Source organism: Vipera berus, assembly GCF_964194415.1.
Source record: "Vipera berus genome assembly, chromosome: 1".
In the NCBI taxonomy this organism is placed as follows: Eukaryota; Metazoa; Chordata; class Lepidosauria; order Squamata; family Viperidae; genus Vipera; species Vipera berus.
Window position 1 is genome coordinate 339,444,477 of NC_138202.1, and position 24,865 is coordinate 339,469,341.

The 24,865-nt window shown below is 40.9% G+C and overlaps 1 protein-coding gene across 2 annotated transcripts in view; it reads right to left on the reverse strand.

The window, feature by feature from the left end:
- Positions 1 to 986: 986 nt before the first annotated feature.
- LIMK1 (LIM domain kinase 1) overlaps positions 987 to 24,865 on the reverse strand; it is a gene marked incomplete at its 5' end in the record, with an annotated part of 55,189 nt that continues 31,310 nt past the window's right edge. For both annotated transcript variants that reach the window (XM_081312492.1, XM_081312493.1), the window contains 13 exons: positions 987 to 1,821; positions 2,577 to 2,734; positions 5,599 to 5,654; positions 5,993 to 6,140; positions 9,584 to 9,649; positions 15,552 to 15,611; positions 16,426 to 16,557; positions 16,998 to 17,084; positions 18,901 to 19,084; positions 21,770 to 21,936; positions 22,059 to 22,164; positions 23,032 to 23,223; positions 24,183 to 24,292. In XM_081312492.1, the coding sequence (XP_081168618.1) occupies positions 1,659 to 1,821; positions 2,577 to 2,734; positions 5,599 to 5,654; positions 5,993 to 6,140; positions 9,584 to 9,649; positions 15,552 to 15,611; positions 16,426 to 16,557; positions 16,998 to 17,084; positions 18,901 to 19,084; positions 21,770 to 21,936; positions 22,059 to 22,164; positions 23,032 to 23,223; positions 24,183 to 24,292 (1,629 nt within the window). In that variant the 3' untranslated portion in view covers positions 987 to 1,658. The remainder of the gene's footprint in view (positions 1,822 to 2,576; positions 2,735 to 5,598; positions 5,655 to 5,992; positions 6,141 to 9,583; positions 9,650 to 15,551; positions 15,612 to 16,425; positions 16,558 to 16,997; positions 17,085 to 18,900; positions 19,085 to 21,769; positions 21,937 to 22,058; positions 22,165 to 23,031; positions 23,224 to 24,182; positions 24,293 to 24,865) is intronic.

Genomic DNA, 24,865 nt, shown 5'->3' on the forward strand with positions numbered 1-24,865 from the left:
CCTGCTGCCCATTTCCTGATAAGGGTCCAATAATGCTTATTCTTATTCCTGACCTGGTGCATAGATTAGCTCATCCTTCTCCAGTCTAAAACTTTCCAGATGGGTTGGAACTGCAATTCCCAGAATTCCCTTGTTCGCATGGCCTCTAGATCACTGGCTAAGAATTCTGGGAGTTGTACAGTGCTGAAGGCCATGTTGCCTAAGGAGTACTGAGAATTGTAGTGAAAATAAATCTGCAGGGCAGCAGTCCGAGGAAGGCTGGGGTGAGTGTACATCGTATCCTGAACCTGGAAAGAGTGGGCTGGATTTTCAAGCTAGGCACAAAGATCTCCCTTTAAAAGGGTGACTTAGATGTTTCCTCCTCTTTCTCTCCTTCTAGAAATCCAGACTGCCTTTTTGAGGGCCTAACAGCACATGGGTGTATGCATGTGCACACATACATTATATCCTGTTACAAAAATCTTAATACACATTTGGATCTCCAGAGTGGGCAAGCAGTTTAAAGGGGGTGGTAATTTGGAGCAGAGAAGGGTTAAGAGGAGACGGTTACAACTCTATCTTACAGCTTCTCTCTGGGGCAAACTGCCTGCTTAGGAAATTCACCCAAAAAAGCAGCCTTGGCCTTTATGTATTTCTGCCAAACATGGTCGGAACCGAAGGAAGGAAGGAAGGAAGGAAGGAAGGAAGGAAGGAAGGAAGGAAGGAAGGAGCTATGGTGTGCACACAGTGAAACATGCACACAGCACACATATGAGTACTGACAGAGCTACATTCACATAACACATTTCACCTAGTTACCAAATTGAGCTTTTTGTGTGTGTGTGTGTGTGGATATGCACAATATATCAACTTCAAATGAATCAAATAGGCTGGGTTTGCATAACATGCTAAGCTATATAAAAAGTAAAATACTAACCAAGGTTAAGAGTAACAATAAGCTCAGTATGTTGTGCAAATACAACCACTAAATCTTCAACTGACTGGGCAAAATGTGTTGTGTGAATGTCATCAGACGCGGGCTCCAGGGAGCACGCAGACCAAACATCTGCACAGATCTCTCAGTCTCGCAATTTCCAAGGAAAGGCTAAGCACAAGCTAAGCACACGCATAGACCCCCATGGCCTCTTCGCAGAACAACAAAGTGGGGCTCGAGCATCCAAGTATGCAAGTCCACCTAAACCCAAGGCACCACTTTATAGGACAAAAGTTTTAGACAGGATCCGTAGAGGTGTATTGGGGGACAGGATAGCAGCCCCCATCCCAATGCCAGCTTGTGAGCAACTGCCAGCTGATGACAGAAGCTTATGTGCTCAGCGGGGCGTGCAAAGCTTTTTGCAACCACAGAGCGTACAAGGAGAAAGTCAAGGATCCCTCACTTCCCCTCCACTTTGCGGGATGCACATGAGGAGAAGGACGTATTCACAAGTAGTATTTACAAGAACCCGGGCTGCCCAGACCATCTCTGTGCAAGCCAGGCACAGAACTCATCCCCCAAGGAAGGAAGCAGGGAGAACCAGCTCCCAGTGGTTTTCCCAAAACCAGCTCTAGCTGATGAGCTGCGTGCAGCTGGTGGCAGGACTCAGCAGGAGAAGCTTTTCTTCAGCCCAGCTCATACAGAGACATGCAGGCTTGGGGCTGCTTGCCTGCCCCTGCTGTACTCATTCAGACACTTCAGCATGTGCACACAGTCCACTCTCAGCTCGCCGGTGTGTCTCCCAGAAGACCCGGTCCAATTGCTCCAGCTGTGGACTCAGGGGAAGTTGCATAGCCAGATGCATGCGGAGAGCTTCTAGCCACTGCTCCAACCGACTGAAGGAAGGCCTGGAGAGAAAGAGCAGAAGAACGTGAGGAGTTTTGCTCGATCAGGCTAAAAGTCCCAAACAGCCTAAAGCAGCACACACCCCCCAAACTTTTGGGCACCAGAGACCGGTTCCATGGAGAGCGTTTTTTTCTGCGGAGCGGGGGAGATGTGGTTTTGCTTGCTGCCTGGATCCTGCATATGTGCGGATGGGGCTTCACTCGCTTGTGCGGCCTGGTGTGCTGAGAACTGGTGCCAGTCTGTGGCCTGAGGATTGGAGACCCCTGGATTAGAGGGCCCTACGCAGAGCCTGAAGTCGGTACTCCACTACCACACTATTTTTTAACCTTGGCAGGTTGAAGATGTATGGACTTCCCAGAATTCCCAGTGTGTGTGTTTGTGTGTATTTTCCCTCCACTGAATATACTGAAAGAGGACAAGAATCACGATCACCAGGATTCAAAAACAACTTGATAGCACATAATTCCTCAAAAATACGAGCATAGGCTACTCTCCATTTAAAGAGTACAAGAATCATGGTAAATATAGGGGTGATGATAAATATGGATCAGGATCTAATAAGGAGGAGAAGAGTTTCATCCAAGTTCTCTATCCTAGTTTTTTCTCAACCTCAGTGAGGTTGAGTGAGAAGCACTGGCTTAATTTGTCCTTCCAGGCTCTACTATCTGCCCTACTATCTCTTTCTCCAAGCCACATATCCTCTCATCCCCATATCTAGGGGCTTCTCTGACTCTCTCATCTGTTTCCTCTTGCTCACCGTTTCTCGGGATCTAAATCACAGCAACAAACAGCAATAGGAAAGAAGCTGGGAGGACAACTGGGAGGACAGTAGCGGTCCAGGAAGCCTCGCACATTGAGGCCAAAATCGAAGGTTCGAGGCAGGTAGTCAGGGTCAGCACTGACTCTTCCAATGATCTGTGCAAAATAAAAAAGGAGTTGTTAGAAGTTTATCTCGACTGATCTAGGATTGGTTAGCAATCTAGAACAATGGCTCCCAACCTTTTGGGCACCAGGGACTGGTTCTGTGGAGAAAGGTTTTCCTGCGGACTGGAAGAAGTGTGGTTTTGCGTGCTGCCTGCATCCCGCGGATGGGGCTTTGCTTGTTTGTACGGATTGACTGCTGGCATGCTGTGGACCTGTCGGTCCATGGTCCACGGTTGAGGACCCCGATCTATTTTATTTTTATTTATTTATTTAATTAGTTTTCTATACTGCCCTATTCCCGAAGGACTCAGGGCGGTTTACAGGGCAGCGTATAAAAGACAATATAAAAAGATAATATAAAATTAAAATGAATTAAATTATTATTATTATTATTATTATTATTATTATTATTATTAATTAATTAATTAATTAAATTTTTATACCGCCCTTCTCCCGAAGGTGGTGTACAGGGCAATAAATATCAAAATATAAATACAAAAGTTAAAAAGAAGTTAAAAAGGATTAAATAATTATGCCCAATATAATACAATAATAAAACTGTGTTAAAACTAGATCCAACCCCAAACCCATCAGACCAGGCCAACAATTAATTAAAGCCCAACAATTAAAACAATATTAAAAAGCTAAAACCCCTTCAGTCCAGTCTAGAACAAGTCTCCAAAGATGGTCCTTTGGAGATAAACTGAGTCACATAGAAGAGCCAAGTAGAATACTGGCTGGCCTATGCCAGATGCCTCAAGGGTTTTCAAAAGTCCGTGTACAGCATTTGTATGTTTCATTTCAGTATCTCTGATAGAAATATGCAGAAATATGCCTGTGTATTCTTTACAATAATGCTAACTTTATGAGGCTAGTATTATCATTCTCACTTTACATGTAGGAAGCTAAGGTGGGGGTATAAGGGGTGGTCTTCAACTTACAACAGTTCACTTAGTGACCATTCAAAGTTACGACAACACTAAAAAAGTGACTTATGGTCATTTTTCACACTTATGACTGTTGCCACATCCCCATGGTCATGTGATCAAAATTCAGACGCTTGGTAACTGACTCATATTTATGACAGTTGTAGTGTTCCAGGGTTGTGTGATCACCTTTTGTGAGTTTCTTATAAGCAAAGTCAATGGGGAAACCAGATTGACTTAACAACTGTGTTATTAACTTAACAACTGAAGTGATTCACTTAACAATTGTGGCAAGAAAATGGGACAAATTCATTTAACAAATGTTTCACTTAGCAATAGAAATGTTGGGCTCAATTATGGTCATAAGTCAAGGACTACCTGTATATGCCTGAAATAGCTTAGTGAGAAATCCCAAGCAGGTGAAAATCTCCCTTAAGCTGAGGGTGAGGTTGAGCCAAAAGATAGCAACTGCTTCAAAATAACCAAGTGAGCTTTCACTACTGACAGTGAACCTGTAGCTGAATTTCCCCAGTCCTAGTCCGATACTAAGTTTAGCACTTACTAAAGCAGGCCAAACACCCAGATGACCCTTAGGTGGCAGTTTTAAAATGTTCTTAAATGATCAGCATCTCTCTGCTGCCATCTAGTAGTGATTGTCTAAATCAGTGTTTCTCCAACTCAGCCACTTTAAAATGTGTGGATTTCAACTCCCAGGGGAATTTTGAGAATTGGTCCACAGATCTTGAAGGATGAGAAACACTGGTGTGGTAGCCCTGATCTACATACCACATCAGGTATTGATCATAACCAAAGGCTCTCCTATTTTTTTTCAACCGAGAACGATATCAATTTTGATGTAATTTACCAGAGTTGCATGTAGATGCATTTAAAACTCAAAACAAGAGAAACAGAATCATCCCTTTTCCTTCTTTTTTTTGCCATTCCATTTTTTGCTCTTGCTTCTCAAGAGCAACAGCCCTTCCTTTAAAAGATGCAAGAACAAGGATAGAGAATGCTGGCTTCAGGTGTCTGCCAGAACCGCTCTCTGGAAATGTTCCTCTAGATCAGGGCTTTTCAACTTTTTCACAGGTTGTACCACTTTTAGGACATGACAATATTCAAGTACCACCAGTGCTTAGCAAGGTGTCAAAACCTTGATGACTAAAAAAAAAGGGAGGGGGATTTTGGGCTTTACTGGTTAGATTTATTTGTTGTTATAGAAATGGTTAGTTTATAATATTATGGAAAAGTAAAAAGTTGAGATTCAATGTTAATGCTTCATTCTACTGCAACAGAGGAGGTCAGAAGTCAATGGCTTTTCTTTTCCTCCTCTCCCCCTCTCTTTTCCCTTTTTCTCTCATCCTTTGTTCACAAAAGCCCCTTAGTCACTCACTCACTCGCTCTTTGCTTGCAAAAGCCCCTCGCTCGCTCTTTCACTCTTTGCTCGCAAAAGCCCCTTGCTCTCACTCACTTTGCTCACAAAAGCCCCTTGCTCTCGCTCTCTTCGCTCGCAAAGGCTGCTCTCTCTCTCCTCACAGCTTCTCTAACAAAAGCCTCTTCTCTTTCTTTCTCTTTTTTTTCTCCCTGTCTCGCCAAAATCTCCTTTTATAGCTTCTCTTCTCTCTGCCCCCCTCCTCCTTTTCTCTTCCAGGTGCGCCAGAAGCTCCAACCAGCATGTAGCCACGTGTGCAGGTCCTGGGGCTTCCGCCGAGCCCTGCAGCTCCAGCTGATCTCCTCCAAGCCTGTGTGGCACTGCTTTAGCTTGTTCCCCGCTACACTTGGCTAGGGGTCACGTACCACCTGAAAGGTGCTAAAGTACTACTGGTGGTATGTGTACCACTGGTTGAAAAGCCCTGCTCTAGATTTCTCAACTGCACCATCTAGCGACCCTTCCTTCTTCACTGAATGCTTTATGTTCCTGGGACCTACCTCACAAAGGATGATGCCGAAAGAGAACACATCCACTTTCTCATCATAACTTCTCCCTGCAAAAAGATGACAAAAGACAAAAGAACATATTTAGCCATCAGTCCCAGACGTCCTAGCCAGGGGTGAACTATTGTTCGGAGTTGGTGAGTTCATTTAGAATTTGTAAAGCAGCTCATTGGCCCTCTCACAAAATGGCTTCCTTAAGGGCCGATGAGCTCTCATGATAATCTGTCCCAAAGTAGCTGTAAAGTGAAATTGCCCCTTTCTCTTGCTGCCCATTTTATCTTAGTTTCAATGTGCCCAGAAAAAATCCTCTTGTTCCTCAGGGTTATTCCTTCAGCTCATTACACAAAGATGACTTCCCGGACAGCTTCCCAAACCCTGCCCCACTCACCATTGATCATCTCAGGAGCCATCCAGTAAGGATTGCCCACCACGGTGTACCGTTTCCTTCGGTCAGGCTTCTTCAGGTTTGCTAGCTGGTTCTTCTCGTCCACCATCAGCCGAGCAAGGCCAAAATCAGCCACCACCACATTTTTGTTCTGTGTAAAGGACAGAAATAATCTTTCCTCCCCTTTCTTTTAATTATTCAGTGGATTTAACACTTTCAGTTTACAATGCTTTAATGTTGTTGGCCAACAAGACAGTATTTAAGAAAAGAGGAAATACCATTTTTGTTGCTCTCAGTGTCAGCTTCAAAAGATGTGGCTTGTTTTTGAAGCAAAACAAATATCAGCCGAACCTGATTATTTTAAATATTATGTTATCGAATGTTATTTTGAAATGAACTTATTTCATACTCAGTTTATCTACTATTACATTACATTATTTACATTCATGTATTATTATTTCAATGTATGGCAGTGAAAGTTGGACCATAAGAAAGGCCGAGCGCCAAAGAATTGAGGCCTTTGAACTATGGTGCTGGAGAAGACTCCTGCGAGTCCCTTGGACTGCAAGGCGATCAAACCGGTCAGTCCTAGAGGAGATCAACCCTGACTGCTCTTTAGAAGGCCAGATCCTGAAGCTAAAACTCAAATACTTTGGCCACCTAATGAGAAGGAAGGACTCACTGGAGAAGAGCCTAATGCTGGGAAAGATTGAGGGCAATAGAAGAAGGGGACGACAGAGAATGAGGTGCTGGATGGAGTCACTGAAGCAGTAGGCGTGAGCTTAAATGGACTCCAGAAGATGGTACAAGACAGGAAGGCCTGGAGGAACATTGTCCATAGGGTCGCGATGGGTCGGACACGACTTCGCAGCTAACAACAAAAATTATTATTTCAGTAAAAGTGTCACTATAGTTTTAAAATTAGCTTTGTTTTCTTTCATGGATGGTAGGGTTAATTCAACTGAAAAAGACAAAATTCTTATTATCTGCAGTATGTTGACAACTAACGTCTACTGATCATGTGACAAACTATTATCAGAAATTGGAGAGTTCCAGGGTTTGGCTTGGCATTTTTTATAAATATTTGTCTCTAGCATCTCCACTGGTGAAGTAGGTGGTAGTATACCTACAGTTTTTGGAACAGCTAAAGAAGTGTCCATGTTGGTGAACGTCAGCATTTTTAATCTATTTGAAATTTCCATCCTTTCAAAACAGAAAATGATTTTGTGGGATAATAGTTGTAACGCTAAAAATGTCCACTGAGTATAGATAAAAGTCAAGAAAGTATTATCACTGATATATCTGATACTTTTATAAGTATTTTTTAAATACATACCAATCACACTATTCCCTTTTGGAGTAAGTAAAATTGGGCAAATAGTATGCCAAAGGAATTTCAAAAATGAGATGAGAAAAAGAGAGGGAAATAAGTCTAATTTACACTTTCTGAGAACTTCATAAATCTCTCCAACCACAATTCGGTCTTTCTGATCCTTTTGACTCCTCCACTTATTCTCTGCTGTTTTTGTTTTGACATTCAGTCCTCCTTCATTCTCTCCATATGGCTAACCGCCCTCAACAAATTCCTTTCCCACTGAAATTCACTGTTGCATTCAGTCCATATGCAATCAGGACCCCCCCCCTTTTTTTTTACTGGTTCTCTATTTTTACTGTTTTCAACTTTCTCCTTACATAGCCAGTTCTCCTTTCCATGTAACAAAGTGAAAAGAAGTGCAGTGACTTATTTTTACTTCTTTTTTTTCAAACATTCATTTCTTGAAACGGGCCTCTGTTTCTGTCATTACTTTCTAGTTTGTAGGGGGCTCTCTTTCTATCAGCATTGAACATTTCTCCATCCATTGTTTGTTAACAGAAAAGACTGAATTCAGGTTATTATTTATCAGAAACACTAGTCCCTGAGAATCTGAAGCCAAATAAAATAAAATGACACCTGGGAATGTCATGCATTAGATAATAATGTAATTATTAAAATACATGACAAGTATTTTGTCCAATCCCTATCCCAATGAATTTTTTAGTTTTACTTATGAGATAGGAGTTGCACAATTATTCTTTTGGGAGGCTGAAAAATTTGTAAAATTTGAGAATCCTGATATGAAGTGTTAAGCACTGGGAAAATCAGGAGATTCAGGCAGTTCAAATTAGTATAAAGATTTATTGCAAGTTTAAGCTCTCTACAAAAATCTGAACTACTAACAGTCAAGGGAAATGAGGGGGAATAAGAAGGCATTCAAGATGGGCTGGACTTAGATCTCTTGTGGGCATGCAGGGACTCATGACTTATGACACATTTGACCCCTCCCTCGGGCTCAGCCTGGTCATCTCCTACAACAAGGGTAAGCAATATCCTAAATGGGTACCTGGATTATCCCCAAAGCTGATTATTAAATTACTGTAATACACTTTTCTAAATTTGTGGAATACAATTGAAGCATAAACTAACCAACCCAGCTGAATTTATAGAATATATTAAGCCTCCAGACTACAACAACAAAGCTCACCACAATAACATTTCATCAAGTTTAGCATGTGATGCACATACAGCCACTAAAATTTTAAATGATTTAGCAGTATGTGCACATCTTATACATATCCAACCATTTTATTTAGCCTTGAGAAAAGCCAAATCAAGGGAAATGTAATGATACTGAATGGATATCACACTGAAAGTAAAGAGTTATTCATAATCATTCCAGAGTACAGAAAATGGGATGATGGGGCAAATTCTCATTTAAATGTTACAAAAAGTTTTTTTTAATATTAAGAGAAGTTTGATAGTGGATGCAATTAATGAAAAGAGCAGTAGATTTTTTTTTACTGAATGCGTTCAAGCAAGATTGGACAGCCATCTTTCTGAAATACTTTAATATGGATTCTAGCAGTGGGCATGGATTTAGGCTGAATAGGGTTGAATAGCCTAAATTGGTTAGGCTATTGGGATTTCTCAACCTTGGTTCTTTGGTACTGGCTGGAGAACTCCGGGAGTTGAAATCCATATACCTTAAAGTTGCCAAAGTTGAAAAACAATAGCTTAAAATGGCTTTTTCCAACTCTATGATACTGTAATTTTATATATAATTCACTCTTTCAGTTTTCAGGAAAATAAACAACAAATCAATCTTGGATTAACTTCTGCCTACCCCTGAGAAAACTACCTGTTAATTTGTTAAAAGTGTAGGAGACAATAGAGGGAAACAAACCTGAACTTGGCTACTAGTTCCAAGTTCTCACTTTCTATTCACACAGTAATCTGAAACAAAGCAGAGATTTGGAACAAAGTACAATCTGAAAACAGAGGCAGGTTTCTACGATCCTGCATCTTAAAATGTTATATATTTTCACAAATCAGAGATTGTTACATTCAAGACCTATAATAATCCTTTCCTTCATTTGTTGTTTTTAAGATGTTCTTAAAAATTAAGAATACTCTTCATAACTTACCTTCTCAAAACGCAATATTTTCTCCTTGCTTTTAAAATTATTATTTTTAAATAAAAAGACTTAGCAAAGCACATAATATAAATAAACCTTAAATGAATGAATGAATTAAAAATTTGATCAGTGCTAGCTTACTTCTCGCACAAGGCAGTTATGTGTATTGAGGTCCCTGTGAATGATATTCATAGAATGGAGATAAGCCTATAAAAAGAAATGAGAACAGAAGAGTTAGAATTTTTGTTATTCTTCCATAACTCTTTCCTTTTTAAAAAGGATATGGTTAAATATGAGCCAGCAGTGTGCTGCAGCTGCCAAAAAAGCCAACACAGTGCTAGGCTGCATTAACAGAGGGATAGAATCAAGATCAAGTGAAGTACTAATACCACTTTACAATGCTTTGGTAAGGCCACACCTGGAATACTGCATCCAGTTTTGGTCACCACGATGTAAAAAAGATGTCGAGACTCTAGAAAGGGTACAGAGAAGAGCAACAAAGATGATTGGGGGACTGGAGGCTAAAACATATAGGGAACGGTTGCTGGAATTGGGTATGTGTAGTTTAATGAAGAGAAGGGTGAGGGGTGACATGATAGCAGTGTTCCAATATCTCAGGGGCTGCCACAAAGAAGAGGGAGTCAAGCTATTCTCAAAAGCACCTGAAAGCAGGACAAGAAGCAATGGATGGAAACTAGTCAAGGAGAGAAGCAACCTGGAACTAAGGAGAAACTTCCTGACAGTTAGAACAATTAACCAGTGGAACAACCTGCCTCCAGAAGTGGTGAATGCTCCAACACTGGAAGCTTTTAAGAAGAGACTGGACAGCCATTTGCCTGAAATGGTATAGGGTTTCCTGCCTGAGCAGGGGGTTGGACTAGATGACCTCCAAGGTCCCTTCCAACAACAACAACAACTTCTTCTTCTTCTTCTTCTTCTTCTTCTTCTTCTTCTTCTTCTTCTTCTTCTTCTTCTTCTTCTTCTTCTTCTTCTTCTTCTTATTATTATTATTATTATTATTATTATTATTATTATTATTATTATTATTATTATTATTATTATTATTTTATTGAAAAGTTTTAAAATACAGTTTTCCTTTAAGAATCCCCCCTTCCCCCTCCCTCCTCCCCCCTCCCTACCTCCCCCCCTCCCCCCCTCCCCCCCCCGACTTCCCAGAGCTAAATACAAGGTATATATATAAAAAGCAATCATAAATAATCATATACTAACAATTATAAACTCTAAAATCCATCACTCTCTAGCTTATATAAGATAAAACAAATAATAATAATATTGAATATATATAAAAAAAACTAAGATAATAAAGAAAAAAAAAAGAACGAAAGAAGACTTATTCAAATGTTACATAAAACTTCTTAACCCTATACTTGTTCTGGATAAAATCAATCCATTTTCTCCATTCCATAATATAGCGTTCTTGCGAATGATCTTTCAAATAGGCCGAAATCTTCGCCATCTCTGCCAGGTCGGAAACCTTTAAAGTCCACTCCTCTATGGTCGGCAATTCCTCTTTCTTCCAATATTGGCCTATCAAAAGTCTTGCCGCCGTAATTAAATTCAACATCAACTTGGTGTCCACAACTGTGGCATCTGTAATTATTCCCAACAAAAAAAATTGCGGACAAAACTTTATCCTCTGTTTAAAAATCTTCTGCATGTTCCACCAGACTTTTATCCAAAAAGCCTTAACCTTTTTACAAGTCCACCATATGTGAAAATATGTTGCATCTTCATCACCGCACCTCCAACATTTAGGCTGATAATTCGGATACATACTTGCAAGCTTTTTGGGATCTAAATGCCATCTATAAAACATTTTGTAAAAATTCTCTCTTAAATTTTGAGCTTGTGTAAATTTTACGTTCCTCACCCAAATCTTTTCCCACGTGTCCATTGTGATAACTTCCTGGATATTTTGGGCCCATTTTATCATACAATCCTTAACAAGCTCTGTTTCTGAGTCAATCTCTATCAATGCAAGATATATCCGTTTGATATGTGCTGGTCCCTGATTCCTGATTTGCTTTATCAAATTTTCATCAGTCATTGTAAATCCATTTTTCTGGTCTTCTTTCCACCTGGCCCGTAACTGAGTATATTGAAACCAATTTTGAACAACCTTCTCTTCTCGCAAGAGGCTATATGATTTCAAACACCAAACATTTCTTTCCAAACTGAGAATCTCCTTGTACGTAGTCAAATCATGTTTGAAGCCAGCATGTATATTTTCTATTGCGTGTTTTGGAATTGCCCACAATGGTATCTTGCAACTTAACTTATGTCTGTACTTCTTCCAAACTCTCAGCAGTGCCTGTCTTAAAATATGCACCCTAAACACGTTGTCTACCTTCTTATCATACAACAAATATGCATGCCAGCCAAACAACAAATCGTGGCCCTCAAGATTTAATAACCTCCCTTGCGTCAAATTAATCCAGTCACTTATTCCTACTAATGCAGCAGCTTCATAATATAATTTAAAATTAGGCAATTTAAGGCCACCTCTCTCACGAATATCCTGCATAATCTTAAGTTTAACTCGTGGTTTTTTCCCTGCCCACACAAATTTATTGATACCTCGCTGCCATTCCTCCAGATTAGAATCTTTCTTAAGAATCGGTATCATTTGAAATAAAAATAAAAATTTAGGCAGGACATTCATTTTTACTGCTGCAATCCGTCCCAACAAAGACAATTGCAATTTTTTCCAACTCTCCAATTCTTTTTGAATTTTCCCCCATAATTTTTCATAATTATTTTTATAGAGCTTTGTATTAGAGGGCGACAAAATCACCCCCAAATATTTAACCCTTTTAACACTCTCAAATCCAGTTAATCCTTCTAAAAGGGCCTTTTGCGATGTTGTCATATTTTTGGCCATAATTTTTGTTTTTTGTACATTAACCTTAAATCCAGAAACCTTCCCATATTGTGTTATTATCTCCATCAGGTCCACAACAGAGTTCTCTGGCTGGGTCACTGTAACAACCAGATCGTCTGCGAATGCTCTCAATCTGTAGTCCTGATCTCCAATTTGAATCCCCTTAATTTTTTCCAAATTCCGAATTTTAACCAATAATATCTCTAATGTTAACACAAATAACAAGGGCGATAACGGACACCCTTGCCTTGTGCCCTTCTCAATATTACATGCTTCTGTCAAGCTATTATTAACTATAATTCGGGCAGTTTGTTTTTGATATAATGCCCTGATCGGTTGTAAAAAATTTTCCCCAAAATCCATTTTATCTAAAACTTTCAACAAAAATTTCCAATTCAGTTGATCAAAAGCTTTTTCAGCATCTAAAAAAATTAGCACCGCAGCAATCTGGTTGTTCCTTTCCAAAAACTCTAACACATCAACTATATGCCTCACATTATTTTTCATTTGCCTACCACTAATAAACCCTGTTTGATCCCCATGAATCACCTGTTGCAGAACCCTCATCAGTCTATTAGCCAAAACCTTAGCAAATATCTTGTAATCTGTGTTTAAAAGCGATATCGGTCTATAATTTTTAACTTGAGTAACATCTTGGTCTTCCTTCGGAATCAAAGAGATAAAAGCTGTTCTCCAAGACGGTGGCACCTTTCCCCCCCTCTGGATTGTCTGGAACAGTTATTATTATTATTATTATTATTATTATTATTATTATTATTATTATTATTATTATTATTATTATTATTATTATTATTATTATTATTATTATTATTATTATTATTATCATCATCATCATCATCCAGCACTGCTAGATGCTCCTACCCTTAATGAACATAATAAGACTGTTCCCATTTCATAGGAGGTTGATATTTGAAATGAAACTTGATCTATCATGTAGCATACAGGCAGTCCTTGAGTTATGGCCGGTCACTTAGCAGCAGTTCAAAGTTACAACAAATTCAATTTACTTTGGGGGTACTTATGACCCAGATTTAAAATTCCAGTGATCATATGATCAAACATCAGATACTTGGCAACATGACCACATTTACATCCGTTTGTAGCACATGATTACATTTTATAAAAGTTTTGCTGAAAATTGGCACTTCCAGTTTTTGGCAAAACTGCTCCCATAGTGAACCATTGGTTTGCTTAATGATGTTAATCGGCATTCATTCAACAGCCTCAGATTCACATAACAACCGATGCAAAAAAGTTTGTAAAATTAGATTGGTCAAGTGAACGACCTCTTTTATAACAGTCATGACTTATGACCATGACAGAATAGAATAACAGACTTGGAAGGGACCTTGGAGGTCTTCTAGCTCTACCCCCTGTTCAGGCAGGAAACCCTATACCATTTCAGACAAATGGTTATCCAATCTCTTTTTTAAAACTTCCAGTGTCAGAGCATCCACAACTTCTGGAAGCAAGTTGCTCCACTGATTAATTGTTCTGTCAGGAAATTTCTCCTTAGTTCTAGGTTGCTTCTCTCTAATTATTTTCCATCCGTTGCTTCTCCTGCCTTCAGGTGCTTTGGAGGATAGCTTGACTCCCTCTTCTTTCTGGCAACCCCTGAGACATTGGAACACTGCTATCAGGTCACCCCTAGTCCTTCTTTTCATTAACTAGACATACCCAATTCCATCAACTGTTCCTTATATGTTTTAGCCTCTGGTCCCCTGATAATCTTTCTTACTCTTTTCTGCACTCTTTCTAGAGTCTCAACATCTTTTTTACATTGTGGTGACCAAAACTGGATGCAGTATTCCAAGTGTGGCCTTATGAAGGCATTGTAAAGGGGTGTTAACACTTCACGTGATCTTGATTCTATGCTGGGTGATATTTAAGTGATTGTCCACTAGGACTCCAAGATCCTTCTCACAGTTACTACTACTGAGCCAGGTACAACCTATACCAGACATGTCAAACTCGCAATGTCACGTGACGTCGTGCAACGTATCGGAGCTTTTCCCTCATTGCCGGAAATGGGGTGGGTGCAGTTTTCTCATGACGCGTCCAGCCCATAGGCCGGCAGTTTGACACCCCTGACCTATACTGTATCTGTGCATTTGATTTTTCTTGCCTACATATAGAACTTTACTTTTTTCACTACTGGATTTTATTTTGTTAGATAGAGCCCAATGTTCAAGTCTGTCTAGATCAGTGGTGGGATTCAGTCGGTTCGCACCAATTCGGCAGCTAATTTTTTTTGCCCAGGCCCAGAATGAACTTCCAGAAGCAGCATCCACATAGAGAACCGATTGTTCACATATTTGAATCCCACCACTGGTCAAGATCCTTCTGTATCTTAAGCCTATCTTCTGGAGTGTTAGCTATTCCTGCCAGCTTGGTGCCATCTTCAAATCTGATGAATTCCCCATCTATCCCCCCATCCAAATCATTGATGAAGATGTTGAAAAGTACTGGGCCTAAAACAGAGCCTTGTGGTACCCCACTGCATACTTCCCTCCATGTAGATGAGTCCCATTGAAGACTACACGTTGAATGTGGTTGGTCGGACAGTTATGAATCCATCTGGTCATGATGCTGCATAACCCACATTTTTCTATCTTATCAAGTAGTAGGTTATGGTCTACTTTATCAAATGTCTTACTGAAAGCATTTGGGCAAGTTCCATTATAGTTGTAAGACAAGGGTTGCCTGCACATGAAACCCCCTGCCTCAATTTGCAGAGATTGTTTCTGGACATTTATGGTTAAAGGGGGGTGGATCTTCACATTCTCTTTTTAAATGTTGCTGTGGAAATTTTAAACTAGGAGCAAAGCACAGGAAACAGATTGTGAGCATATTTTTTATTTTAACCAAATCTGTGTCACCCACCCTTGTTCATAAGCGAGTAAGAATGAACCCAACTGAATCAGATTCAAAAAATCCACACAATCTAGCATTGTGCTTACAAGACTGGCCAGTAAGTTATTCTGGAAAGCTCACAAGTAACATGATTTGTTGCCTCAAGTTATGGAGGCTTCATTTGGTGAACACCCTTCATGAATTGAACACATACTTTTTAAAGGGTAGTGAATAAGAAAGAAAGGAAATTTTAATATGATTCCTGCAAGATCTTTTCTTAATGCCCCACAGAAATGCTAGCTTAATCCACTGCAAATTCATGCTCACACTCACCATCCCTGAAGCGATATCTTTTGCAAAACTGACCCGCTGGCTCCAAGGATACTGACTATCCTGGAAGAAAAATGTTGGTGAGTGAAACATCTGGAAAAGTTGGGGTGAAACCCATCTGGGCAAAAGACCTGGAGCATCTCACTTCTATCAGGATATGGAGAGAGTTGCAGGAAAGAAACTTCACCTCCTTTTCATGACTAAAATCATAAAACATACTGTAGCTGGTTACTACATGTTTCTACAATACTTTGAATCAAAACCCTAAAAGAGTATTGTTAACCAAACAGAGTATTATTAACTAAGCTTAGTAGATTGTTCACATGCAATTGTGAGATCTTCGCTGTTAATTAAGAACATTCAGTTCAGTTCAGTTTAGACCTGGGGAATAGTATTGTGAGAATATTGGTCACACTTGATTATGACCATCCCTATTGTACCTGATTCCTTGGTGGAAAAGTAGTTCTCTTCCTTTTTATATGGATGGGTCTAGTTGGTCTTGACAGTGGAGAAGGAACAGGCTTTGTCTTAAACCTGAACACATACTTGAGTGGTGTGGATATTTGGATCTCCTGATTGTGGAGTGATTCACAATCTTTGATCCTGCATAGGAATGCATTTCTCTTTGGGTTTGGTGGGCAACTTGATACTCTCTAGAATTCAGTTTGTGCTCTAGCAGCAGTGTTTTAACATGTAGTGTCAATTACGCCATGATGTTAAGTCACAATACAGTTACTTGGACACAACATCTATTGTGTTTTATTAATCCTGGCTTACTGTGGTGTGTGAACCCAGCCAGACTGTCTCTTCAGCTCTCCCTCCTGCTCAGATGCTCAATATTCTCACATTAGATCTGATGTAGGTTCTATGCCCTCACCATGCTTTTAATGAGCCCACGAAGTGTGCCTCCCTTGATGTACTCTGTGATGAAGTTCAGCCTCTTGTCTTTGTAGAGGACTCCAATGAACCTCAGCACATTGGGGTGTTCCAGGCAGCGCATTACCTTCACCTAAGGAACAAAAACACAAGACAGTTAATCCTGCATTTCTCAAAATCTCTTGGTGTTGACAGGAAACCAGAGGGCATACAACATCAGGAAAAGTTTGGCAATTTTATAGCATATTGGGCTACTACCTGTTTGTCCGTAAGCCCTGTAGCAACTACTTAAACTTCGGGGACATCACAGAATGAAAGATTGTGGCAAATATTATGAAGGAAAAGCTTGTCCTAGAACAGCATATGCTCTAAATGAGACATAAAGAAATCAGAAATCCTTGCTTGCTGTCTCAAAACACTAGGGATTACCATACAGATTAAAGAAGAGATACACAGATTTAAATTAAGCAACATTTCATGTGGGGAGTAAAGAACAAAAATGTAAATGATACTAGTAGAAAATCAACAGAAAGGAAAGTTCTATAGACACTGGACTAAGCTGGGGTAACTAACCTCTTTAAGAAACGTCCTTTGGGTCTCCTCATCAAAACGGATAAGTTCCTTCATGACCATCACTTCTCCAGTCTCCCGGTGTGTCACCTGATAAAGAAAGCAGATGGCATTTAGGAAACATTTGGAATCATACAGTTACAAGGGATCCTAGGGGTCACTATAATGTACTCTAAAAATAATCTTGAGAGACAGGAAGAAGAGCTGCAGTGGTCTGATAGATGAAATACAAGTCCAATGGAGGAATGGAATGTGAAGAAGTGTCACAGAATTGACCTGCCCTAGTTGTCTCTAAGATAAAGGCAGAGAGGAGAGGCACAGTGAGGATTACCTTAGAAGACACTAGCATTTTGTTTATGCATAGATCAAATTTCATTTTCAATTTTCTAGGAGAAGCTAAAAGGTAAAGGTAAAGGTTTCCCCGCACATGTGTGCTAGTCGTTTCCAACCCTGGGGGGCGGTGCTCAACTCCGTTTCAAAGCCAAAGAGCCAGTGCTTGTCCGAGGATGTCTCTGTGGTCATGTGGCTGGCATGACTAGACGCCAAAGGCGCATGGAACGCTGTTACCTTCCCACTGTAGTGGTCCCTATTTTTCTACTTGCATTTTTACGTGCTTTCGAACTTCTAGGTTGGCAGAAGCTGGGACGAGTAACAGGCGCTCACTCTGTTATGCGGCACTCAGGATTCGACCCGCCAAACTGCCAACCTTCTGATCGACAAGCTCAGCGTCCTAACCCACTGAGCCACTGCGTCCCGAGGAGAAGCTAAAATAATGCAATAGGGTAGGCCATGCCCACCCTGGCCATACCCACCCGGCCCCCTGTGGCCCTCAATGAAATTGAGTTTGACACCCCTGTGCTAGTCCAATGTCCTCCTCAGTCAGATGTTTAGAGTCTTAGCCACTGAACAATGAATGTGCAACATAGAACGTCCATCAGCAGGCTGGCTGGGTCAAGCCATAATCTAGATCCAGCTGATAGAAAGGGGCACAAGGTATCATAACAATTTTAACACTTACAATTCTATACAGGTAGTCTTCAACTTACAACCAATCATTTAATGACCATTAAAAATTACAACAGCACTGAAAAAAGTTATTTATGACCTGTCCTCACACTTACAACTGTTGCAGCATCTCACATAAATCGAGGACTACCCACATATAGTTATCAATGTACTGTATGCAATTATTAAGGAAATCAATCCTGACTGTTCTTTGGGAGGACACATGCTGAAGCTAAAGCCCAAATACTCATTGGAAAAGACCCTGATGCTTGGTAAGACTGAAGGCCAAAGGAGAAGGGGTCAGCAGAGGATGAGATGGTTAGATAGTGTCATTGACGCAATGAACATGAATTTGGGCAAACTCCGGGAGACAGTGGAGAACAGGGGAGCCTGGAGTGCTGTGGTCCACGGGGTCATGAAGAGTTGGACATGACTTAATGAACAACAATGCAATTATTATTCAAAAATATATACATTTCTAATATGTATCTATAACTATATATTTAAACTTGTTGTATTTAGTTTAAATGAGTTTCATATTTTATTATATTTGTCCATTTGTAGGCAATCCGCTCTTAGGTGGCAAGTGTAATCTGTCCTCAATCCATTGAGTAAATGGAACTATATGTTTCTCTTTCCAGTGTCCAAATATCAGTCTTTTGGCCATAGTAAGGACACAGGGAATCCATTTACATTGTCCACTTGCCATATTCCAAGTACTTGGCATGCGCTGTAATTCAAAAGAATATAATTGTCTGAACATTTTATCTTTTGTCACACAATCATATTTACAGTATAAAGTCTACTACTTTCCCCCAAAACTTTGTAAGTAAAGGGCCTTGTACAAAATGTAGCCTTATTACATTCCCAATAAAATGCTGTTCTGATACCATGCTTGTACCTTAATGGCCTGCCCGAAGCAGCCCTTGCCCAACACCTCGCCATGAATGAGATCCGAGGGGCGGAAGATGCGATGAAGACGGGAGACAACACGCAGTGATTCTGAGCGACCAATATCTTTCCTCTGGGAGGAGGGGGAGCCCAGAGAGCTAGAACAAGGTGATTTATCAATGCTACAGCTCCTCCTGTATGGAAGAAGAGAAATGTTCTTCTCAAGTACACATCAGGCATGCTCTTTTCACAAAAGAACAATATAGCAGTGTTCCAAAATCTAAGGGGCTGCCACAAAGAAGAGGGAGTCAAGCTATTCTCCAAAGCGCCCGAAGGCAGGACAAGAAGCAATGGATGGAAACTAATCAAGGAGAGAAGCAACCTAGAATTAAGGAGAAACTTCCTGACAGTTAGAATAATTCATCAGTGGGACAACTTGCTTCCAGAACTTGTGAATGCTCCAACACTGGAAGTTTTAAAGAAGAGATTGGACAACCATTTGTCTGAAATGTTATAGAGCTTTCCGCCTGAGCAGGGGTTTGGACTAGAAGACCTCCAAGGACCCATCCAACTCTGTTATTCTGTTACTTTCTCTAGGTTCAGGAGGAAACTGAAACTTTCTTCTTGAACAACTTCCTGTTTGCCCTTAATTCCAGTTTAATTAGGATAACACAGCTTGCAATGTACCCTCATCTTTTTTGGATTAGTAAAAGATTACAAAATGGCCATTTTCATAGGAGTAGAATCTGTGTCTCTATTAAGGATGCTCTGCTCTTGTTGTTCAGGAACCTTATTCCTGATGTTCTGTTACTCAAGAGGTCTTGACAAGGCACACACCTCTTGGACTCACAGGTTCCCTCATTTCTTCCAGCATGGAATCAGATTTACCTTATGTAAAGAAACCAGTTTGTTGCATGGTCCAAACCATAATAAACTGCAGGATCCAATCTGGTTCGATCACTGGGACCAGAGGTTTAGTCTTCCGAGCTTTTGGACTCATGCTGGAGCCCATCGTCAAGGAACTTCTCGATCCAGATTGGATCCTGCAACATTATCCTGGGACATGTATATTTCCCTTCATTCGCATAATAAACTGGTTACCATCCAGAAGAATTGGTTGCCACCAACAATAGAAGCCAGTTGACTTCTTTCCAATTACCAGAATTAAATTTAGATCAATTTATTAAATTTAGCTAGAATTATTTCAAGATAAACACTTCTACCACAAGTGTTTAACAGACGCTCAAGGGAGCCTCTTGGATCCAACAGTCGGTTGGGAGGCAGAGGCAGAATGGCAACGCTTCTGTGCCAGACACGGGGCAGTGTTATGGAATATGTTGCAATGAAAATAAAAAAGAAATTGCAACTTAGAAAAAAAAGACTCCAGTCTTTTGACAGTTACAAATGTTCCTCTCCTTGCCTTGAGGAGAACACTGGTTACAACTGCACACCAACACATAGTGGCCACTTAAAGCGACAGTCTAGTCCAGGGGTAGGCAACCTTGGTTCTTTTACGACTCGTGGACTAAGTCAGGAATTCTGGGAGTTGAAGTCCACGAGTCATAAAAGAGCCAAGGTTGCCTAAAACTGGTTTAGTCCAACCCCCTGCTCAGGCAGGAAACCCTAAACCCTATATTCTCTTGTACTCTTGAGATCTGTTGACCTCTGCTAAGATATAACTATAACTATATAACAAATGTAAAATATCTTTACTAAAGTTTCTCTTTGCTCAAAATATCTTTACTCAAAATATATTCAAGGATCCTAGAAAATGCATGCATGCAAAGGAGCTTACAAGGAGGAACCTGACATACGTTGGAAAAACACATTTCCTAGAGTGTGTTTCTCACAAACAGATGGAATTGTAAATTATTAAGCAGAGGCGGACAGTGCATGAATAATACACTTATCCAGTTCTCTAAGCAGTTGTATCAGAAATACACTAAATTCAGTTAATCTTGGTAGGGCTTTTTATGGCATAAAGTGTTATACACCCCAAGTCCATTTAATTCCTTTCAGTCTGGTGTATTGTATTAGCCCAGGAAATAACTTAATTCAGTAAGTATATAAAGGGCAATGTGTAAATAAAACCAGCATGAGGCTGGAAAAATAGAAATGGAAGTTGGCCAAGAAGGCACCATCTTTGGGTTTGCCAGAGATTCTGTTTATAGTGGCTCCTTTTCTACTTGCCTCTACATTTACAATTGCATGGTGGCCTTTCTCAACCTGATACCTTGTAGGCGGCCAATTGCCAACCTGGCTGGGAACTTTGTGAACTCTAAGCCAGGGCTTTTCAACCTTTTCACCCATTGTACCACTTTTAGGATATGGCAACATCCGAGTACCACCAGTCTCCAAGCAACTTGATGACAAAAAAAAGGAAAAAAGTGATGAAGTACAGGTAGTCCTCAACTTACAACAGTTTGCTTAGTGACTGAAAAAAGTGCCCCCCAAGCCACAGCCGAGCAAGACACCTGCCTTCTGGGCTCAGAAGTGCCAGGATCAGTGCCAAGCTTCAACTGGAGCCTGGCGCTGATCCTGGCGCTTCCGCTGAGCCCTGACAGCCCTGCAGCTCCAGCCGTCTCTCCGTCTTCTGTGGTACTGCCAATGGTTCAGCTCATTCCCCTCCCCCACTACCAATTTTCTAGGATGGTCGCGTACCACTTGCCAGGTGTCAATGTACCACAGGTGGTACCTGTACCACTGGTTGAAAAGCTCTGCTCTAAGCCCCTTCCCAACACAATCTTCAGGGCACTAGACTAGGGGAAGAGCACACCAGCTCTTTTCTAGTTGCATTTCTATAGCATGAGAGCAAAAACTCTTCTCTGGAGGAGGGGGGGGAATCAACTTCAGAGAGCCATCTTCTACTCAATCCTTACATGACAGAGCGTTGGCGAATGGCTGAAGGGTCTGGGCAAGGTGTGTGGCTGGGCGAATGGAGGGGACTGCGCAGCTCTGAAAGAGGGCTGCTTTCGATTATCTCATGAGGGTCGTGTTCAATGGTGAGCTGCAGCAGGCGACTGGTCTCTTGGATCAGAAGATCGATCTGTAGAGATAGAGAAGGCAGGCTGAGAAGAGACGCGCTACATCCTGACAGGCACGGGGCCACATTGTGGAAACAAAAAATGAGAAGAGGATGATTGATTCACTACTGACAAAAAATATCACCTCATCCAGTGGGACATGACGGATCGGTGTGCCATTAATTTCCAGAATGCGGTCACCAACATGGATGGAATTCTTCATATCGGGGCTTATGCAGCCTGGGTCTAATCTAAGGATACAGAAGAGGGCAGCAAAGGAGTCTTAAGTTACTCTGTCCTGGCATAAATCTCCCAAACTAAGCCTCAGGAAAGCAATAGCATGCTAGAGCTTTCTCTGAAAACTAGAGGAGAGGGATCAAAGCACTTGGATTCCATCACCCTCCTCTTACAATCAATCAACATGGTGTAGACCCACATTCTTCAGCCAGATGTCTTCCAGATGTGTTGGGCTGCAACTCCTAAGCCATTCAATTTGAGACTTCTAGGCATTGCAGTCAACACATATGGAAAAGGATTTGTGAAATGAACAGAACTTATTAAACAGTTTCTCCAACTCCACAGTTTTTTACTGTGTCAGTTGCCCTTCCTTTCTGAATTCCACACTCATATTCTCATGATATTCCGCAGATAGTTTGATTACATCAAATATCACCACATATTCCCTGAAAACATACAATTATCCTATATTAATAGTAGAAAATTGCATTTGACAAATAATTCAATGATTCCTTATTTCTCAGTTATTTCCATCTAACATACTTTTCATGGTATTGGATAGACACCTTGCAAACGTATGACTTGTATTATAGACTGATTGGTAACATACAATGGTAACTGATATTTGATATCTGATAGTTTAGGACAATTCTTATTTAAAGCCTCTCCCAACTAAAAATATGATAATAAGACTCAGAATAGGTAGATGTAAAAAAGAAATGCCTGTCAAATTTCAGATGTCAAAATATTAAAAATCTAGATTTACAATGCCAAACTGTTGTAAATATTCTCTATCATTGAGAACATTCCAGAAGCCTGATATGGAAGGCTACAATTTCTGAAGGAACAACATTTCCTAATGGCTGGCAGTCTGTACTCACTCACGAACGCGCACAGTATGTGGGTGCTCAGAACTTCCATGCTTGTCAATGGAGACAGAAAACCCCCGCTTGCTTTCGGAACATGCTGGAATAGACACCAGGGTGACAGTGTGTGGAATCCGGGTGCCAGGAGATTCTGGAAGCAGCTGATCCATCACGGGGGTCACCACCATCTGGTAATAACAGTGCCCACTGCAGCAGGGAAGAAAAGGTACCACATAGGACATCCATGGCAAATCTAGACAGCACACTAAAAAGCAGAGACATCACCCTGTCAACAAAAGTGCGTATAGTCAAGGCTATGGTCTTCCCAGTTGCAATGTATGGCACTGAAAGTTGGACCATAAGAAAGGCTGAGCACCAAAGGATTGAGGCCTTTGAACTATGGTGCTGGAGAAGACTCCTGCGAGTCCCTTGGACTGCAAGGCGATCAAACCGGTCAGTCCTAGAGGAGATCAATCCCGACTGCTCTTTAGAAGGCCAGATCCTGAAGCTAAAACTCAAATACTTTGGCCACCTAATGAGAAGGAAGGACTCACTGGAGAAGAGCCTAAGGTTGGGGGCAATAGAAGAAGGGGACGACAGAGAATGAGGTGGCTGGATGGAGTTGCTGAAGCAGTAGGTGTGAGCTTAAATGGACTCCAGAAGATGGTAGACGACAGGAAGGCCTGGAGGAATGTTGTCCATTGGGTCGCGATGGGTCGGACACGACTTCGCAGCTAACAACAACAACAAAGGACATCCATTTCCAAAACCCAAGGCTACCACTGGAAACTGACTGAAGAATGTTTTAAAAGCTTGCTGGGAAGCACCAATATGTCTCCTCTGAAGGAGGCAACCCTCCCCCCAAAAAAAGAAAGAAAGAAAAGAAAGCAAAAATGAATAAGAATAATTATTTTTCTCTTTTTCTTTCTTTTCTCTTTTTCTGTATACTGTTTATTCTTTTTTTTTCTTTACTACCCCTTCTTTCTGTGTTTAGTTTCTTTATAATTATTGTTATTAGAACTTTCAAAGTGAGCAAACTGAGGCCTCTCTCTCTCTCCCTCTCCCTCCCCCTCCCCATGTGTGTCCAATCTAATTTAAGGGCCTTTGTTGTGAATTTAAAATTAGGGAAGATCCCAGTGACCTGGTTCAGCCAAATTCTCACTCACCAATAAAGCTTGGATCGCTCCACCAGTGCGTAAGTATCTCCATCGCCAATGAACACCTGACAGTTCAGGCAGCTGAAGCATTCAGGGTGATATTTTTGTTCCCCAGCCACCTGGAACAGGAACAGATAGACATGAGCTCTTGTCTCTCTCCCAGTACACACTTCTCAATCACCATTTTTCAGGTGGTCCTTCCCACTATCCAGCAGTGTCATAGAGCTCCTGTTCAAAGGAAGAGTGAGTGGAAAGATGCCTAAGATTATTCAGTCCCGAAACTCAACATAACCAGGCTCAGGCAATGAAATGCAGATCCAGGCACTTCACACTGCCAGAGAAAGAAATTTCTGGAAATCATTGAGAGGATGATGAAAGGATCATATCTCAAAGAAAGACACGCAGTTCGGACTTCAGGCCCATGTAAGAGCAGAAGAGACTGGAGAGAAGAGGCAGACTGACAATCATCCCTGAATCAAAAAAAATATTTGGGTAATCCATTAATTAGCGAAACATTCGGTTGGCACAAACGAAACAAACTTGCCCGAACTTGGCCAGTGGGTTGGACTAGAAGACCTCCAAGGTCCCTTCCAGCTCTAGGATTTTATGAACAGATTCAACCAGGTTACTGATTAATCCTTTTTGAGTTCACACAGCGCATGGATTTATTCATTAACTATTTTAATACAACA